This window comes from Panicum virgatum, chromosome 4K, assembly GCF_016808335.1.
Source record: "Panicum virgatum strain AP13 chromosome 4K, P.virgatum_v5, whole genome shotgun sequence".
NCBI lineage: Eukaryota > Viridiplantae > Streptophyta > Magnoliopsida > Poales > Poaceae > Panicum > Panicum virgatum.
In genome coordinates this window covers 2926804-2947226 of record NC_053139.1, presented here as the reverse complement: position 1 = coordinate 2947226, position 20423 = coordinate 2926804, and the positions used below count along the sequence as shown (strand labels likewise).

Here is a 20423-nt window from a genome sequence, read left to right as displayed (position 1 = left end):
GAGTTCTTGGCTGCGAAGGTTTGGCCATTGTCTGCTGGCTGGTCTCCATTAAGGTTCGAGTGCAAGCGGTTTGCTGGTTTGGAGTATGATGTGACATCTCCAGTTTTTGGGCTTCAGAGGTCCGAAGGTGCCAGCGATGAAGTTATTGTAGCTGAGCTGGAGCGGCAGGCTGCGGAGATATTAGGTCCTTAGAACAGGAAAGAGTATGGTTCTTTGGTTGAGGTGTGCGGAGAGAACCTTCGGTTGAACCGGTGTTTGGTTGAGATGGGCGTGGCTTACGAGCTTCGGCCGGTGCCGCCAAACGCCATCCCTAGAATGACACCACCTGGGAACGTTGGCCCAGAGGTTCCGGACTGAAGTCTAAAGGTAAAGCTAGGGTGGAGGAGGTAGGGAGCTCCGGGGCAACTGGCACGCGAGGGCGCGGGCGTGGCCGGAAACCTTCGAGCACGAAGGTTTCGGTGTCGAGAGCCGAGAGCGCCAAGAGGAAGGCACGAGATGAGGAGGTTTCTTCGGGCGACAGCGGTACGCCCTTATTTATGGAAGAGCTGATGGGAACGATGGGCGGGGGGATCGTAGTTCCCGAAGGGAGGCTTTTTAGATCCCGTTATGATCTTAGCGACGAGTACGGTACCATGCTTTTCGGTTCCGGCCGTCGGGTTGAAGTGGCGAAGGCATTGATTAACCTTCATTGTTTCCCCGAAGGTACGATGAAATGAAGAGGATTCAAAGCCTTGTCAACACAGGAGCCAAGCCTTTGGACATTCCGAGGCCACAGGGGCCGAAGCCGACTGGGCCAGCGGCCGGTGCCCCGAAGGCTCCGGCGCCGATGACGGCGGTCTCCACGCCTGCTCTTGCAGCGGGCGTCGAGGAGGGGGATGTTCTTGTTGGTGAGACGTGTTGTCTCTTTGGGGGGGATTTCCCAGGTGGGTCCTCGGCTCCACCTTCGGACAAGGAGGTGGAGATGTTGGAGGGGTTGAACTTTGACGAAACTGGTAAGCTTCGTCTCTTCATTTTTAGTGATTTGTTGGTTTGTTCTCGACCTTAGAGAAAACCTCCCTTTTTTAGTGCCTTTGCAGAAGTGTCTGCGTCGATGAGACAACTTTTGACCGTGATGCACGGGCCTGGCAGAACCGGGATTCTTCCCCCGGAGAGGGGTAAGTTGGCGCAGGGTTCGATTTAGCTTTTGCTTAATTTTTGGGATTCCCGAAGGTGACTTCGTGTTTGTTGCAGAATTTAACGCAGCGGTGGCGGAGACTTCTACCTCTGATACTGCCTTTATTGTGGCTGCAATGAGCAAAAAACTTTGCCTTTGCTAGCCAGGCTTTAATGAAGAAGGCTAAGGCTGATGATGACCTACGGGTCAAACGAGCCAACGAGAGTCTCAGCCTGGCGGAGAGGTTGAAGCGGGCCGAGGCGGAGGTTCAGTCTTTAAGGGATGAGAACCGGCAGTTAAAGTGCAAATGCTCGAAGCTGGAGACAACTGCTTCGGACAATGATAAGGTTCTAGAGAGTCTTCGGAAAACTATGAAAAATGACACGAACGAGAAGGCTGCTCTCAAGGGAAGGATCACCGAGTTGGAGGCGATCCAATCTAAGGTGGATGAGCTTAAACAGGTGTTCACGGAGGTCACTGCTCATGCCGAAGGGGTGTACCAAGAGTACAAGAAGGCTCTTGCTGCGCTTGGAGTAGAGCCTCTGCCCTTACCCGAGCCGGCCGAAGGTTCGCAAGTTATCTTCCAACTTTTGGATTGCATGATGTCTGAGTTTGAAGGGCTTGGAGAGGTGATGAGCGTTGCCAATGATAATGCGGCTTCAGTCTCCTTTGAGGGGCTTGTTGGCAACCTTTTTCGTGCCGGTGCGGTAGACCTCACCAGGCTGCAGGGGGCTTTCAATATGTTCCCTACAAAGGTTTGTCTGAGGAGATGGCTAGGATTCAGGAAGTCAAGGTTGCATTTTTCGAAAGGTTCTGGGAGCCTTCGGGCAAGGTCACCGTTCGAACTCTTGCAGCCGCAGCTACGAAGGTAAGGTTGATTCCATTGGACTTCGCTTCATTTTTCTTCTGTCTACTTTTTGGTAAAGTTTCGTTGTTTGCGCAGAAGCTGATTCCTGACCAACCTTCGGAGGATGGTCGTACGCCCGATGCCGGGAAGTCTCCTTCGGGTCGTGGTGCGAGCGGCGCTCCGGGGGCTCAGGTTTAAAGATTTGCTTGTAGGAATTTGTTTTGGGAACTTTAAATTTTGTTTGTAAATATTCCCATACTGCAGGACACGAACAATGTTGTGTCGTTGTTAAGTTTCAGCCTCGCTTATCCTGGGGCTAGTGTCGCGGAGTACTTGTTTCGGTCGGGTCGAGACTCAGTGTAATCTTCGGCGTTCGAGAGCTCTTGTATTTATTGCGCTCTGCCTTGGCATTATTCTCACGTGTGCATCCTTCGTGGTGCTTCTTGTGTGCATCCTTCGAGGTGCCTTTCTGTGTGCATCCTTCGTGGTGCTTCTTGTGTGCATCCTTCGTGATGCTTTTTAATGTAAGCGTGTTTCGCGATGATGCTGTTGTGAGAAAAAAAAGGAGATGTCTCCCGAGGTTTTGGGTGCTGCGAGTTGTTTTTAGACCCCGATGAGGGATGTGCGATGGGAGTTCCGAAAAAACGTCTCCCCCCTTCCTTGCACATGACTTGACGATGGTCCTTGTTCGAAGTGTCTGACTAACTTCGGGTGATGTGTGTTTGAGGGTTTCTAGAAAAATGTCTCCCCTTCCTAGCATATTTCTCCCGAAGTTCGTGAGGTAATGAGTTTCTAGGCGATGCACGCAGGGGTTTTGTTTTTGGAGAAAAAACGTCTCCCCCCTTCCTTGCGTGTCATCATCCCGAATGATTCTTTCGATGATTGCATCACCTTTGGATGAGGATTTGTCGGTCTTGTGCAAGAAAAGCATCTCCCCCTTTTGTTTCATGCTGACCGTGTGCTTCGGGAAGCAAGTTATTGCCACCCAAAGTGACATGCGTTAGGGTTGTGTTTTTTGGAGAAAAAATGTCCCTCCTTTTTTGGTCCTTCATTAGATAAATTGTTCACCGTCGAGGCAGTGTGCGCAAGGTTTTATGTTTTGGAGAAAAACGTCTCCCCCTTCCTTGCGCACCATTGTCTCGTCGGGTTTTCTTATTCCTTGTATTTTGCTTTGCATGGCTCGAACGATGGATGCCGAACCCGAAGATAAAAACGTCTCCCCCCCCCTTTTTGGCATCCATCTTTCAATTTTTCCGATGGTGCTTTTGATTTGTACCTTCGGGACGTCGGAGTCCCTTGGCCCTTGGTGGGCACTTGTTGTTCCTTCGTTTAGGGCCTAAGGTTTTTGTTTTGAGTCTTTGAAAGGTCGAAACCTTTTGGCATTTCTAGCACTTATTGTGTTTTTGGTGCCGAAGGTTTTTGGTTCAGACCTTTTGATAGGTCCAAGCCCCTTTGCGTTTCTTTAGCACTTGTTGTGCCTTTTGGTGCCGAAGATTTTTTGGTTCGGACCTTTAAATAGGTCGAAGCCACCTTTGGCGTTTATTTAGCGCTTGTTATGCCTTTTGGTGCCGAAAGTTTTTTGGTTCGTACCTTTTAGTAGGTCGAAGCCCCTTGGCGTTTGTTTAGCGCTTGTTGTGCCTTTTGGTGCCGAAGGTTTTTTGGTTCATACCTTTTAGTAGGTCGAAGCCCCTTGGCGTTTGTTTAGCACTTGTTGTGCCTTTTGGTGCCAAATGTTTTTTGGTTCGGACCTTTTAGTAGGTCGAAGCTCCTTGGCATTTGTTTAGATAAGTATGCAAAGTTTGCGGATTCTGCATATTTTGCTAACTTACTGTTTTAAGCAGCATGTAGATGCCTGCCGAAGCTTGCCATTCGGGCTGTTTAGGCGAAGTGACACTTTTTTGGGGAAATTTATTGTATTGAAATAGGTTACAACGGGTCCGCCTCATCAAAAACCTCACCTCCGGTGTGGAGTTTCCCCTTGTGAGGAAAAGAGTACGACCCTTTACAATGTAGGAAATAGTAAAAAATTATCTACGAAGGTCCGCAATCGCTTATAGTCATGCGATGCGGCCTTTTTACAAGCTTAAATGTAATACTTCTTTAGGCTGTCAGCATTCCACGGATGCTGCAGCTCGTTGCCTTCGGCGTCAGACAGGTGGTATGACCCTGGCCTGTTGCTTCTGGTTACCAGGAATGGCCCTTCCCCCTTAGAGTGAAGTTTGCCGGAGGTTTCGGCATTAGGCTTTCTTTTTAGGACCCAGTCCCCGACTGTGATGCTCTTTTTCACAACTTTCTTGTCTCTCCACTTCATGGTTTCTTGTTGGTACTTTTCTAGGTTTTCCGAAGCTTGTAGGATGTCTAGTTAGATAAGGACTTTGTCATCCGAGGGTAAGGCCTCGACTTGGTGGGTCATCCTTAGGCTTCGGTTTTTAAGCTCCTCCGGTGTCATTGCTTTGGCACCGTAGAGTAGCCTGAATGGGGTGAACTTGGTTGTTCTTGATTCTGAAGTGTTGTGGGACTAGATGACCTTCGGGAGTTCATCCGCCCATTTGCTCTTTTTCTGATCAAACACGCACTTTTTGATGCTGCCGAAGATGATGCCGTTGGCTTTTTCGACGGCCCCATTAGATTGCGGGTGATAAACTGAGGCAAAGATTACCTTCGTGCCCACACTGTAACAGAACTCTCTGAAGAGCTGTGAATCAAACTATTTGCCATTGTCTACAGTGATTTCCCGTGGGACCCCAAACCTGCAGGTGATGTTTTGCCAGAAGAATTTTCTAATTATTTCTGATGTAATGTTGATGAGGGGCTTGGCTTCGATCCACTTTGTGAAGTACTCGACAATAACTGCTGCGTACTTGTAATTTTCTTGGGCTGTAGGTAGGGGTCCAACTAGGTCAATTCCCCATCTTTGTAGAGGCCAGGTTGGAGGTATTAGCTGGGTTGGTTCCGAAGGTTTTGAGGACTTCGGTCCCATCATTTGGCATGTTTGGCACATTTTGACTATGTGCTGGGCGTCCTTTAGCACCGTGGGCCAGAAGAATCTTTGCCTAAAGGCTTTGGAGACGAGTTGTCTGAAGCCAATGTGGGATCCGCAAAACCCGGAGTGAATTTCCTTTAGGAGCTCAATGCCTTCGGTTGTGGAGATGCATTTTAGCCATGGGCTGGTGACGCCTGACTTGAACAGCTCACCCTCGGAGATTACATAGCCCCTGGCTCTCTGGAACATTTTCTTCTCCTCTTTCTCATTTGATAGTTCAATGTTTTCCCGAATGTATTCCATTATAGGTGTTCTCCAATCTTTAGTTGAGATGACTGAAACCTACTTTTCTTTCTTCGGTTTGACCGAAGGTTCTGTGATTTCTTCGAAAAATACATCCGAAGGTAATTGCTATTTTCTTGATGCTGCCTTTGCTAGCTTGTCAGCTTCGTCATTCATGTGCCTCGGAATGTGGACTATATCAAAGCCCTTGAAATGTTTTTTTCATTGCTCTGACGGCATCAAGATACTCGATGAGCTCTAGTTTTCTTGCCTCTGAGTCCTTTTCGATGTGGTCTCTGACAACCTTCGAATCTGTTCTGACTATGAAGTTTTGATGGCCCAGGGCTTTCATTTTGCGAAGGCCTAGGAGCAAAGCTTCATACTCGGTGTTGTTGTTGGTTTATGATTCGAGGTTGCCGAAGTTTAGGCGTGCTGCGTATCTTGTTTTTGCTCCCGAAGAAGAATCTATGATTGCAGCAATGCCCGCTCCATCGTTGCACCAGGCCCCGTCGCAGTGCATGATCCAGGTTTCGGTCGAAGGTTCCTCCTTGAAGGTTGGGGATGTCCAGTCGACAATGAAATCTGCCAATACTTGTGACTTGATAGCCGTTCTCCTCTCGAAGTTAATGTAAAACTCAGAGAGCTTCGAAGTCCATTTGGCAATTCTGACTGAGGCCTCTCTGTTACTGAACAAATCATGCAATGGTTGATCTGTGACTATGACTATCTTGTGAGCTTCGAAATAGTGGCGAAGCTTTCGAACAGACATGATTACCGCGTATGCAATTTTCTCTAGCTCTGAGTACAGAAGCTTCGAGGCTGCAAGAGCTTCGGACACGAAGTAGACGGGTAGCTGCTGCTTCTTCCCCTCGACTTCTCTCTCAAGCACAAGCGCTGCGCTGACAACAGAGTAGGATGCTGCGATGTACAAGAGTAGCACATCCTTTGGGTCATGCGAGGTCATTTTGACCAAGTTCTGGAGATGGTTTTTGAGTGCCTGAAGGGCTTCACTTTGCTCGAGGCCCCACTCGAATTTGTTCGCATTGCAAAGGACCTTGAAGAATGATAAGCTTCAGTCGGCAGAGCGGGGGATAAATCTGTTTAGGGCTGCTATCCTCCCTGTGAGTTTCTGAACATCCCTGATGGTCTTGGGCTCCTCCATGTTCCAGAGCGCCTTCACTTTGTCAGGATTGGCTTCGATGCCTTTTGTTGATATGAGGCATCCTAGCACCTTTCCTTTGTGAACTTTGAAGATACATTTGTTGGGGTTTAAGGATAACCCTGCTTTTCTTAGGCTGGCAAAGATTTCAGCCAAGTCTGCCTCATGGTTGCTCCTTATTGAGCTGGTCACGACGATATCATCAACGTAAGCCAAGACATTTCTTCTGAGTTGGTGCTCTAAAACCACCGAAGATATTCTTGAGAAAGACTATCCTGCATTTTTCAATCCTTCGGGCATCCTCACGAAGCAGTAGGTGCCGAAGGGTATTATGAAGCTTGTTTTCTCTTCATCTTCTTTTCTCATCCATATCTGATGGTATCCGAAGAAGCAATCCAATAGAGACATCAGTTGACTGTTTGCCACATCATCAACGACTCTGTCGATTCTTGGCAGCGCGAAGTCATCCTTCGGGCAGGCTTTATTGAGATCAGTGAAATCGATGCACATGCGCCACTTGCCGTTCTTCTTTTTGACCGGCACGGTATTTGCTAGCCATGTTGGATACTTGACTTCTCGAATAACATTTGCATCTAGCAGTCTCTGGACTTCGGCCTTGACTACTGCAACTTTGTCATCTGCCATTTTGCGAAGCTTCTGCTTCTTCGACTTGATGTTGGGGTTGATATCCAAGCGATGCTCAATGATATCTCTGCTGACACCCCGAAGGTCACTGACGGACCATACAAAAACATCTTGATTCTTACGGAGGAACTCGAGAAGCTCTTTTTCTTCCTCGGGCTCGAGGGTTGCATTGATAGTTACTAATTTGTCAGGAAGGTGCTCATCAAGGGGGACCTTCTTAACTTCGCAGTCTTCTTCAAAGGTTGCTTTCTCGTTGTCTCTCTGCTGCTCTTTGAAGGTGAGGGACTTGGATTCAGTCCGAAGGTTGTGGACATTATTCTGGCCTGGGGTGTAGCCCCGCTCTATGTCTCTCGCAAGCTGTTGGTCGCAACGGACAGTGATGACCCCCGCAGGAGCTGGACTCTTCATGCACAAGTACAATTGATGAACGATAGCTTCAAATTTGTTGATGGTCTCCCTTCCTAGAATTGCTCGGTAGGGATAGGGCATCTCTACTACATCAAAGGTGATGTGCTCTATTCTTGCGTTGGCTGTGTCACCGAAAGACACAAAGAGTGACAGTTTGCCGATTGCGTTCACTCTTTTCCCTCCGAATCCCAGTAAAGGGATTTCCGAAGGCTAAAGCAAGCTTCGGTCGATGCCCATTTTGTCGAAAGTGTCAGAATAGATGATATCTGCAGAACTGCCAATATCAACCAGTATCCTGCCAATCCTCCAGCCCTGAATGTTTGCCTCGATGATCAGAGCATCTGTGTGTGGGTAGCTAATGAGGTTAACATCTTATTCGGAGAAGGTGATCGGAGAGTGCGACCATTGGGTCCTCTTGGTTGGACCTTCGGAGACAATGCAGTGGACTTGTCTGAAGTAATCTCTGCGCTGTCTCTTATTTTCGAAGTCCAGGGTGGAACCTCCGGAAATGGGCATGATCATCCCGAAGGTTGGTAGTGCCGCGGGTTGGCTATTTGTGGTTTGACTTTCTTGTTTTGGTGGGTGGATCGGGGGTGGGGGTAGTTGCTCTTGTGTTGGCTGAGCCTGGGTGGTGGGTTGACTGGGTTGTGTTTGAGGGTTTGACTGCGGCTGCCAGTTAGAGTTGTAGTTGTAATTGAACGCGAGCGGGCGGTATGTTTGGGTAAATTGGGGTGGGGGTGTGGAGCGAACGAGGGTTGTGTGTACTGTATTTGCGGAGGTTGAGTTTGTGGAGTCTGAGGCTATATAGTATGCCCAACTAGCTTGGCTTTTTTCTCGGACTCCATTCTCTCGAGGGTCTTCTTCTTCTCCGGGCACTGATTTGTTCTATGATCAGAATCGGGCCCGTGGAAGTTATAGAAGAGTTTTTTGGGCTCGCGCGAAGGTCCGCGACCTCGACCTCTTCCTCTGCCACGACCTCTGCCCCGTGGTCCGGACGAAGGTTGCTTGTTATTTGTGTGTTGAGGCTCCGACTCTGGTGGTATCATGAAGGGATAGAGGGTTAACTGATCCTCATCATCTTGCGAAGGTTCCACATGTAAGATAAGTTGCTGAGCTGGCTGCTTCTCTTGCTGCCATGTTTGTTGGTTGTATTTTTCTGTCTGACGCATAATTCTTCTTTGATCAACTCTTCTGCGATGGTCGGCGTCTGACTTCGCATACTTCTCTGCTTCTGTATAGAGCTCCTCTAGGGTCCTTAGAGGCTCTCTTATGAGGTGGGAAGCAAGCTGGCCAGGCAGGAGACCCTCGATGCATTTCTCTATCGCATCTTTTTCTAGGAAGTTTGGGATTTGAGCCTTCTTCTGGAAAAACCTTCGGAAATAATCATAAAGAGACTCACGGTCATGCTGTGGGCATTTGAAGTCTTTCACAGTGTTGGTGCTTAGCCTTTTGAAGCCCTGGAAGTCCTGGAGGAGCCTTCCCTTCAGCTGGTACCAATTGTTGATTGATTGTGGAGGCAAGTACGAGTACCAGTTGGCCATAGAACCTTCGCAGGCCATGACGAAGGACTTGGCCATGGTGGAGTCGTCACCTCCGGTGGAGGCAATGGTTGCTTCGTAGGCCATGTGGAACTGGGTTGGATTAGTTGTGGCATTATACTTGGGGAGCTGTGTGGGCTTGTAGCCAAGCGGCCATGAAGTTCGCTGCAGAGCGACTGAGAGTGGCGAGGACGGGACAAATGGGAGGTTTACCGGTGGTGGCCTTTAGTCTTCATTGTGAGCGAAGGTTGTCTGATGAATAACACGATTTTCTTGTTGGGAAGAACCTTCGGGTATTTCTTGGTATGCCCTTTGCAGGTTCTCAACCTATGCCTCCATTTCTGCTAGCTTGCGCCTGGCCTCGGCTAGCCTGTTTGTCTGATCCAGTGCCCTCTTTTGGTGGTGAGCTGAGTTTCGATGTTTCTTTTCTTCATTTCTAGGGGCCTTGAGCTGGAGTGCTGCCTCTGTGAGCTCCGCAGATTGGGTTTGTTGAGCTTCGGTGGCTTCGCCGTCTTCGACCGGATCTCCATGAAGGCCGGCCTCGGTGGTGATGTCTTCAATTTGTGGATTGGCTTCTTCGGCCTGCCTGCTGGGTGGAGAGCCGTCGGGGACAGGGCCAGGCTAAGTGGAGTTGCTGGCGATTCCAGCGGGGGCTTTCTTCTTCGCTGGAGCCATCGAATGTTGTTTTTCAAGCTGGAACGGTGGGCGCCGCTGTTGGGATCTTCGCTTCTTAGATGCCCAAACAGGGAGCATGAACAGTATGAAAATGGCAATAAAAGTAGGCACTTAATTCTCCAGTAAATCACCAGAAAATTCAACCCCCTACACAGTGGAGAGGCGGGGCTATTATACCCCCAGCCCTAGGCCATTTATCCCCAAATTGCCCCTCTCCAACTCATGTACAGCTTACTTATAGCCGGTTTCGGGGTAAAATTACAAGGAGAGAGGTGTACAAATCCGACCTTCTCACGTATTCACGTTTTACACGCACGTCTATTCCCGACGAAGGTCCTTGTGTCCCTCGTCTGGTCTCATCCTGATGCTTTATAACCTTCGGGCGTCGAGGTCCTTCGCAAGCCTCCGGTCACTTCTGAGTGATCAACCGTCATCTTCGTATTGGAAGGTGAACTCCCTGGTCCTAGGACCAGGTCCTGATCCCTAAGCTTGTGATTCTGTGTGATCGGCCCTCACCTTCGGATCCGAAGGTGGGCTTCCTGGTCCTCAGCATCTTGATCGGCACCAACTACGCTTCAGACGCTTTTGTTGCCCAACGCCGAAGCCCTGCAGACAGGTTAGGAGATATTTTCGAGGCTGAGATTAACCTCCGGGCGCATTCCCGAAGGTCCAATCCCCAGCAAAAGACTTTTTTTGAACTTGATCTGCACCGTTTGGTTTAGTTTCATCAGGTTGTTGGTTTTTGTTCCGAAAGCTAAAGCTAGAACTAGAGGGTCTGATTCAAAAGCTATTTTAAGAAACTCCAAGCATGAACTAACATTATGAATTAGATTAGCGTGCTTCAGATGGTGCAAGGAAGGTCATCAGGTATCTGCAACGATCTGACCTGCTGGTTGTTTGAGATACACTCAGACGTTGGGTGTGTTTAGTTCGCGAAAAAGTTGTTGTAACACGTTTCGGTTTTATTTGGCAACTATTATCCAACTATAGAGTAATTAGTCTCAAAAGATTCGTCTCGTCATTTACAACCAAACTGTGCAATTAGTTATATTTTTAACTACATTTAATACTCTATACATATATCGTAAGATTCGATGTGATGTACGTTAGTGAAAAATTTTGGGAACTTTTCGCGGAACTAAACAGCCGTTGTGGCAAAGCAAAACAGGAGTCGGCAGATGAGATGAGAGCAGCTCAAGACACAGCCGTTGTGGCAAAGCAAAACAGGAGTCGGCAGATGAGATGAGAGCAGCTCAAGATACGGAAGAAAGAAAAAAAGAGCATCCGGCAGTTGTGACATGCAAGGCACTAGCAACGGGAGCAGCAGAGCACTCATCAGCACGACGAGTTCGAGGCAACGAGCCGTGCCATGGCTTTTGTTTGGTTCACACTAGGTTTCCGGTGCATAAAAGTCGAGGAAAAAATTTCATGTGCATAAAGTGTTAAATGAAATCTATTTGCAAAATTCTTTTAGGAATGAGTATAACTTTTCACGACGAATCTAATGATGATAATTAATCGATGATTGACTACAGTGATACTATAATAACTATCCTCTAATCATACGGTCAAAGGCCTCATTAGATTCTTGAGGGTTCCTAGTGCAGGGGTTCTAGAGTTAGTTTTATTTGACACCGTAATTAACGGTCACCGTAATTAGCAGTCAGAGTTTTCTAGTACTCTCTGATACACACAGAACCCATCGAGAGGGAAGAGGAGGCAGGGGAGGTGTGAGGCACCTCGATTTGACCAGTACACGGAACCAAACAGGGTCCATGGAGAGGGAAGAGGAGGCAGGGGAGGTGTGAGGCACCTCGATTTGACCGGCCGCCAGCCACTTGGCTGCCGTTCCGTTTTCCATCCTCCCCATGAATTGACCCGGTGCCAGTTGATTCTTCTACTCAGGCTAGTACTTTTCTACTGCCACGAATTCCATTTCCATGGATTTTCCAGGCCAAGGCCAAGGCACACAGATACTACGGATGGAATCTGTAAATTGCAGAAGGGGTCGATCAGATCTGCCGACAGTTGAACTAAACAAATGGTGCAGGGCGCAGGATCCTAGAAGTCCAGAACGCCGGTGGCTCGAATTCGCTCTCTCGCAAAATGAGCTTCAACTTTCATGAGACAGCGTTGCCAAGGCACATGCCATGTCAAAGGTTCAGAACAACAGGCGGAGTGCTTGAGATGCTGGACTGGGCAATCAATGTCATTCTCCAGGCACGTGCCATGTCAGACGGCTCGAAGAAAGCCATTAGCCATGGCTAGTGGCCTCCATGGATCCAACGTCGGTGTCTCGGTGCCGAACGTCGGTGCAATGCAAGCGGCCACCTGTTGTTCACAAAGTTCAGACAACCATCATGGTTCAGAGGTCAGAAGCTTTTCTGACGGCACGGCGGAGTTTCATTCCCTGGCAGCTCCAACTGTCGGTGGCACTGGCAGACGCCACACTGGCATGTGCGATGAAGAAAAACCAGAGTGAGAGCAGAGAGAGAGGTAGAAGCTGCAAGCACAGTATGCCTTTTTGGGGGCGTTTAGTTCCCAAAACAAAAAAATTTTGGGTGTCACATCAGCGTTTGACCAGATGTCGGGAGGGCTTTTCGAACACTAATTAAAAAACTAATTTCAGAACTCACTTGGAAACCGCAAGACGAATCTTTTGAGGCCTTTGACCGCATCATTAGCACATGTGGGTTACTGTAGCACTTATGTCTAATGATGCCCTAATTAGGCTCAAAAGATTCGTCTCGTCGTGTACATCCAAACTGTGTAATTAGTTTTGTTATTTAATTACATTTAGTGCTTCATACATGTGTTTAAAGGGGAGGTGAAAATTTTTGGGTGAAAATTTTTGGGAACTAAACGGGCCCTTTGTCGTAGGAAGTATCGATCCATTGCCATCTTCCTCGACTCCATTAGATCATGAGGCCTCATTTGGTTTTTTTCAGTTTAAATCATAAGTCCTATCACATCACATGTTTACACACCAATTAAGAATACTAAACATAGATTGATTATAAAACTAATTTCATAAGTCATGATTTAATCACGAGACGAAACTATTAAGCCTAATTACTTCATAATTTGACCACTAATTGCTATAGTAATCATCCAGTAATTGTGAATTAATTATACTTAATAGATTCATCTAGAACTCTAATTGCAACTTATGCAATTAGTTTTATATTAAATTGACATCTGAACAATGTATCAGCAATTTAAAAAAAACCAAATAAGGCCTGAATCATATCGTTGCCATCTAGTGTACCAAGATGTGAAGTGCATTGAATCAAAAAAAAAAGATGTGAAGTGCATGGTGATGACACACAGGACATCCTTCCACTGATCATTGGGCAAGCAAGGCACCTTTCCTTGAGTCTCAAGCGACAGAGGAGTATGCCTTCCTTTTCCAGCTTGCCATGCATGTCTGTAACCATTCTTTGTTTTCTTTTTTTTTAAGGACAGTAACCATTCTTATGTGGTTGTGGAGGAGTAGAAGTGTAGAACTGCTTACGTCTCTAGAGTAGATCCCAGCTCTTCCTTGTATCTGGGTTCAGGAATGACACCCCCAGCCAGCCACTTGCGACAGCTTTCCCATTTTTTCTACACTGCAAAACTGTGCACTTGTTATCACAGGAATTGTTATGCTTGCCCTTTCTTAGCAATTTTAATTTTATTATCTGTGGCTCGTGTCATGCACTGCAAAACTGTACACTTGTTTTATCCGGAAAAATGCTTCGGCAGCTGCAGAAATGGCTTGGCAACTGTGAAATTCAGCAATGAGGAAAGACGAATCAATTGTCATGGAAGCCGTTTGATACTGGGGGTTAGTTGAGCCTTGTTTTCTGCATTGTTAGCTGCCTCAATCAAAATATAGAATCTCTTTCTTCTTAAGAAGTTTTAGTATCTTCGTTGATTCCTTCAGGCTTACATATACGCCTGTTTTGCATAAATAAGGTGAAGAACTGATCTTGTTCTGACAAAAAAGGGCCAAAAGTAGGACGTCCAAGCTAATGAAAATGTTTACTGATCGAAGTCCTAAACCGAAAAGAATCAATAGAGAACGTAGACGAGGCACCGGAAAAGCAAGGCATGTTCTGTTCCTTTTCTTCTTCTTTTTTTTTTTGGATAAGGAGGCATGCTTCTACTTTTCATTTTCCAGACTGTTTTTTTATGGTCACCTCACCTGTGGCATCTCATTTTTCAGAGATGAGTTTTTTTTCTTTATTTTTTTGAAGAAAATGGTTGGAGCGCTGCCAAATCATATAAGAAGGAGAAGCAGAGTTTTACAATTCACTAAGGAGAAATTACATAAAAGAAAAATGCTCAAACTCACAAGAAACATGAAATGAGACTAACATATGAACTAAGTGGCGCTAGGTGCTCTCAGGGCCGCATGCCGCAGGCCTACCTCCTCCAAAATGCAGTTGAAAATCAGTGATGCTGTCATAGATTTGCCTTCAAAATTCCTCCTATTCTTCTCCTTCCAAATATTCCACGCCGTGCACATTAGCAAAGCTGCAACATGCCGCCGCTGATCTTTAGGAAGCGGCCGTAGAGTAGACGTCAACAAAACCTCAATCTCCACCCACCTCTCCGGTCTCTTCACTAAATCATTGGACCATACCTGCATCAGAAACCAGACTTCCTGTGCAAAAACATAATGAAGGCAGAGATGAACTGCTGTTTTTGGTTCTTGATCACACAAGGATCACACGACCATGCCCTCTCGATTAGCTTGTCTGCAGTGAGAATTTTGGACTGGATCAAAAGCCAAGCAAAGAACTTGTGTTTCCCCTCGGCATGTGCTTTCCAGATGTAGCTTCCTTGGAAGCTGCTAAATGATCCGTTAAATTGAGCCAAGTAAGCTGACTTGGAAGAGTAAGAGCTATTAGCAGTCCAGCGCCAAAGTTTTTTACTTTAATTGCTGTCTACTTCCTCCGTCTAAAAAAGAATACAAATTTCAATTCCCAAAAAGTCAAACAATTTCAAATTTATATAAAAGTTATTAATATTTGTATCTCCAAATAGATTTCGTATGAAAATATATTATATGATTAGTCTAATAATACTTAGTTTGTAATATAAAAATTAAAACTATTTCATATAAATTTCGTTAAATTTAAAATTTTTGACTTCTCAATAAGAGATTTGCGTTCTTTTCGGAATGGAGGGACCTGGATCAGTAGCCGTCCATCCATTCGATTGACGACCAGGTTCCTCCTCTTCCTCGAAATCCTATCCTCCTCCGCCATCCTCCCAGGCGCGCACGCGCGCTGCTCGCCCGCCGGCCGCCGCCGCCGGGGCGATCTTCCAGGGCCTAGAGCTCGCACCCGCCCCAGCCCCTCCACCGACCTCAGCCATCTCATTTTCCAACTCCGGTGAGCTTCTTCATCACGCATTCGCCCCCGCCCTCCTTCCTCTTCTCCGGCCGCACCCGCCGCCTGCTCCCCCCGTGTCCCGGAGTTGTCGTCCGAATGGCGGCGTGGCAGGAGAGGGCCTTGCGGCGTTGCCTCCTCGTGCCGCTATAACTGTTTATCCTTCCTGCGGAGCCGTTGGTCGCCCCTCGTCGTGCGCTCGCCCTGGTCCTTTGCCAGTTGCCACTCGCCGGAGATGGCGCTGCAGGCCCAGCAGCTGCCCTCCTTCTCCTTCTCCTTCTCCTTCACCCCTCCGACTCTCCGGACCTTCCACCCTAGCCGCCCCCTCAAATATGCGCCGTCCTCCAGATGCTTCCTTCACTCCCACTCCCAATTCCACACCCCGCGGCCGCGAAGGTACCCAGTCGCCTGCCCTCCGCATCTTTTCTTGCAAGGACAGGGAAACGAAGGCGACGACGACGGGGAGGAGTCGGTGGAAAGCTGGGGTGGACCTGCTAGCCCCTTCCGAGATGATACTGATGGGGAGGGCGGCGACGCCTCGGAGGACGAAGACGAGCTTCAAGAATCCGACGAGGATGAGGATGAGAAGGAAGGCGGAGAGGGATTGGGCGAGTGGGACCCGCCTGTCAGTCCCTTTCGAACGCAGCGCGAGGAAACGCACTACCAAGAAGAAGAGGGAGAGGACGATGCAGAAGGATGCCAGTGGTTGGACCCGACCTCCTTCTTACCAAGCCAAGAAGGGGTGAGCGGCGTTTGCAGAAGCACCAGCATGGCAACCATGGAAGCAATCCTCACCTTTGCCAGGAGCCCGGCAGCGGCGGGAGACTCAGCATTCACCGAATTCTTGTCCGGTTACAGCCACGAGGACCTCAGCGAGGGGGCCTGCGTGGAATTGATGAGGAGGATGTCTGAAGAGGGGCTGGCATTGGGCTGTGTCCACCTGTTCCAGTGGTTGCGGGGGAAGCAGCCGGTGCTGGTGTCACCACAGGTGTGGCTGGCAGGTATTGTTGCGCTTGGGCGGTGCCAGATGGCTGATGAGGTCTTGGAGATTGTGGCAAGATTGCCTCCTGCGAGGGAGTTCCGCGAGGCAGTTGTTTACAATGCCGCTATATCTGCTGTTGCCTACTGCGAGAGGTGAGCATTGTCTTGATTGGTGTCAAGGACTTATAGTGCTATTCTCTATGCATTATTCGTACCATTCAAAATTGATTAGTTTAAGGTTTGTTAGCACATGTTCTGTGGTTTTAGATAATCACTTAGATGAAGAAGATTTGTGGACCTACATATGACAGCTGACTAGTCAGTACCGTTGAATGTTAGGAAATAAAATTTTGATAGGTAATAACTAGGACTATCTCTACACTTGTTGCAGAATTTTTTCTTCCTTTTTAATCGGTTTATATAATCAGATACATGTGAATGAGATTCTAAGTAGACAGTTGCATTCAAGTTTTTGAAAAAGTTTTGGAAGTGGAGGATGAATTTGTGTGTCAGGTTGAAAGTTACGAAGAGAAATTGCTCGTGAAAATTTGGGCAGAATCTCCTGCTGGCTTGAGGGAAAAAAATGGGTATGGTCGATGAGCTCAAAATTTAAAGATTAGTAAAGCTTGATCTGAAAAAGCATATATAAGCCAAAGGTCAGTGAAAAAAGATAATAGGTTTATAATTAATTTAAAAACTGCTTTTCTCTTGCTCGTTAAGTCCATTAAGGAGGATCAATGTTTTAGGTGTTTTGTGTATTATTTAATCAAGCCTTTCTTTTAGGAAGATTCTTGATTACTTCAAGCATTATGTATTAGTAATTGCTGGTGTATTTGTGCCTGATGGCTTGGAAAAATGTGATAATGAAGTCCAGGTTGGTGTTATTAGGTGATCAACAGGGTATGTAAGTCAATTCGATTTATCTCACTATTTCCATTTTTATAGAATCTGAGAAACATATATGGAATAATATATTACTGGAGATAACAGACTACATGCAGAAACATCGTTTAGTAACTACTTTATAATGATGCGACAAGTAGGTGACTACATTTGTAACTAATGATGAATAGGTGTGGCAGAAAATGTGCTGCATTTCTTCTTTGTATTCGTTATTTAATGTTCAATATGATGAGCATGTTTCTACTTTTCTTCAGATATGATGGTGCCTGGAAAATTTTTGAGCTCATGGAAAAGAACAATATCCAACCTGATCACAGGACATCCTCAATCATGCTTAATATTATGAAGAATACTAAGGCATCTGCTAAGGATGCATGGGAGTTTTTCCAACGGATGAACAGAAAAGGAGTTAACTGGAGCTTGGATGTTGCTGCTGCTTTGGTCAATATCTTTTGTTGTGAGGGGCTCAGAAAGGAAGTTTTAATCATCCAGTCAGAAATGGAGAAGAGAGGAATTGCATCAAACACAAGCATATATAACATGTTAATGACGGCATTCTGCAAATCTAACCAAATTGAAGAAGCTGAGGGGCTCTTTGTTGAGATGAAAGAAAAAGGTTTGCAACCAACAATAACAACTTATAATATCCTTATGGATGCTTACAGTAGGAGATTGCAGCCAGAAGTTGTTGAATTGTTACTTCTGGAGATGCAAGATTTGAGTTTAATTCCAAATGCTGGATCATACAATTGTCTCATAAGAGCCTATGGTCGGCAAAAGAAAATGAGTGAAAAGGCTGAAGATGCTTTCTTGAGGATGAAAGCACATGGCATTAAGCCATTATCTTCTTCATACACTGCACTACTTTGTGCATATGCAGTTAATGGACTACATGAAAAAGCTCATACCATGTATATGGATATGAAAAGTGAAGGACTTAAACCTACGTTAGAAACATATACAGCTTTAATTGACACTCTTAGGAGAGCTGGTGACACAGAGAAGCTAATGGAGACATGGAAAAATATGATTGATGAAAAGGTTGGTGGAACAAGAGTCATATTCCACATGATACTTGATTGTTTAGCAAAACATGGGTTATACCATCAGGCAAGGGATGTTATATATGAATTTGGAAAGATTGGTTTAAAGCCTACTGTTATGACATACAACATTTTGATGAATGCTTATGGCAGAGGGGGGCAGCATTACAAATTGCCCCAACTCCTGAAAGAGATGGCTGCTCTTGAACTAAAACCAGACTCCATTACATATTGTACAATGATATATGCATATGCCCGTGTTCGCGACTTTTCGAGGGCATTCTATTACCACAAGAAGATGGTTCGAAGTGGGCAAATACCTGATCCTAGGTCGTACAGAAAACTGTTGAACACTTTGGATGTGAAGGCTGCAAGAAAGAATATAAAGGATAAGAGTGCAATACAAGGGATCATAAAAGGCAAGGCTGGCTTAAAGCCTAGGAAGGAAAAGAAAGACGAGTTTTGGAAGAACAGAAGAAAGCGGTCTATGCTGAACTCAACTTATGGACACCAAAGAAAAAGATTTTTGTGAATTTACCTTCGGTGTACATTCAATTGTGTTCAAGATTTACATCCTATTTCATGGTCCCTGCATTTTCGCTCTTGAAAGTTGAAATGTTAAGTTGGAGCCTGTGCTATAGATATGCATTTTCCTTTTCTGCTCTCAGTAACCTGAATCAACTTTAAGGGTTTGTCTTTGAACATGATTGGCCTTGAAAACCATTCAGGTAAATGAACTACATCTTTTTGTTATTTTTATCATGAAAAAGCTACACTTTTAATCTTGATGGTTGGTTTTTGTACCACAAAAATTCTGAAATGACACACTTAAAAAGCAATAGCATTTTTTTTGGGCAATAAAAAGCAATAGCATTGTAACCTTGTTAAATGATGAATGCCATCAACTTGAACTGTTGAGTTTTGTAGTCACCTTTTGTTGCTGTTATCAATCTTCTACAGTGCTATTTTTTAAAAAACTAATTACAAGCTCCTCTTTTCTGTGTTATTTGATATTTTAAGAATTGAAAACTGTTGCTTTTTTAACTTTAGGATTTCAAGATGAGATGTTGCTCATAAGTTTGTCACTCCATATTTCGTGACTCCTAAGTTTGTGACAGCTGCCACATGGTAATCATGTGTTTTTCTAAGGGTCCGTTTGATCCTAGGAAATGAATTTGATTCTAGTAGTTAAATTATAATTGAACTTGATAGAATCTGATTCACTTCTAAGTTTGTCTTTTGGATAGTTGAATATGGAATCGAACACCATCACTACAATAAATACATATGCCTCTGAGTTGATCAAACAAAATAGTGCTCTCTCAACAATAAATTGTATGTTGAACTGCAATTTGATTTTAGCTTAACAGGTTCTTATAGAGAACTATGGAGAGGATGTCTACAAATCAAAGACAAGCGGAATCTACAGTCTGAATGCAATGCTGCTACCTCCTCTCATTGAAACGAAAAAAGGTGCAAGTTTGCTACACAGGAATTTCACTCGTAGAAATAAAATTGTTATGCTTCAGAATTTGGAGCTAAGAGCACCAGTGCATTGGTTTCAGACTTCAGAGAACAACAGGAATACTCTAGCGTATAGTGTTTCTGATGGTTCTGCAGTTTCCTTGACAGCTGGCGTCAAAAAGAGTTTCCTTGACAGCTCCAACTGTCAGTAATATCTGCAAAACGGAGGCAAAGAAAAACAATAAAGTTGAAAGAGCAATAAAGTTGAAAGAGTATGAAGCGCAGTTCTCTTGTGTGTTCGAGAAAAAAAAGAGTATGAAGCGTCATCTTGAAAAACAGGTTGACCGAAAAATGCTTCAGTAACTGCAGAAATGACCTGGCAACTGTGTATTCAGTAACAAGGAAAGACAAGCACTTTGATCCTTGGAGTTGAGCATTCCCTTCTGCAACAGTAATAACTTGCCAAAATATTAAATATCTCCCTTCTGCAACTGATCTCATTCTGACAAAAAACCAGGGCCAATAGTAGGACATTCAGTGGTTCGCCACTCTTAAAATGTATTCCAACGTGAATTGGCTTGACCTTCAGTGATCTTTTTGGGCTTTCTTTTTTGAACACAGTTCGGTCTGCAGTATTGGGTGCACATTTCTCAGTGGAAAGCCATTCAGTATTTTCCGCCTGATACTCTACTGAAGGACATTTCTTCCCCCCGAAAGTGTAGATGAGCGTTGCTTCCAAAGAAAAAGTGTAGATGAGCAGACCCAATTCATACGCTGATATACTTTAAAACTTAAAAGAGACGGGATTATAAGTGTTTAAACCTAGGTTGATTAGACAAGTTGTTTGTTTTGGATTTCAGTGAATCACACAGAGCAACAGGTATCTAGCGCAACAGCACAAAATGAAAACAGGGGTAGTGAAGGATGCGAGTATGCAACGTAGCGCTGGAAGCTCCTGATAACA

The 20423-nt window shown here is 45.7% G+C and overlaps 1 protein-coding gene across 2 annotated transcripts; it reads left to right on the top strand.

Moving 5' to 3' along the window:
* The first annotated feature begins 14621 nt into the window (after window positions 1-14621).
* Window positions 14622-20079, top strand: LOC120702533 (pentatricopeptide repeat-containing protein At5g50280, chloroplastic-like). Of its 2 annotated transcripts, none has more exons than XM_039986387.1 (3): window positions 14622-16202; window positions 17207-18723; window positions 19366-20079. In XM_039986387.1, the coding sequence occupies exons 1-2, from the start codon at window positions 15304-15306 to the stop codon at window positions 18525-18527; spliced, it is 2220 nt and encodes a 739-aa protein (XP_039842321.1). In that variant the 5' UTR covers window positions 14622-15303; the 3' UTR covers window positions 18528-18723; window positions 19366-20079. The 2 variants fall into 2 exon arrangements, with proteins under 2 accessions (XP_039842321.1, XP_039842320.1); XM_039986386.1 differs by having other exon boundaries at window positions 14864-16202; window positions 19358-20079.
* The last annotated feature ends 344 nt before the right edge of the window (window positions 20080-20423 follow it).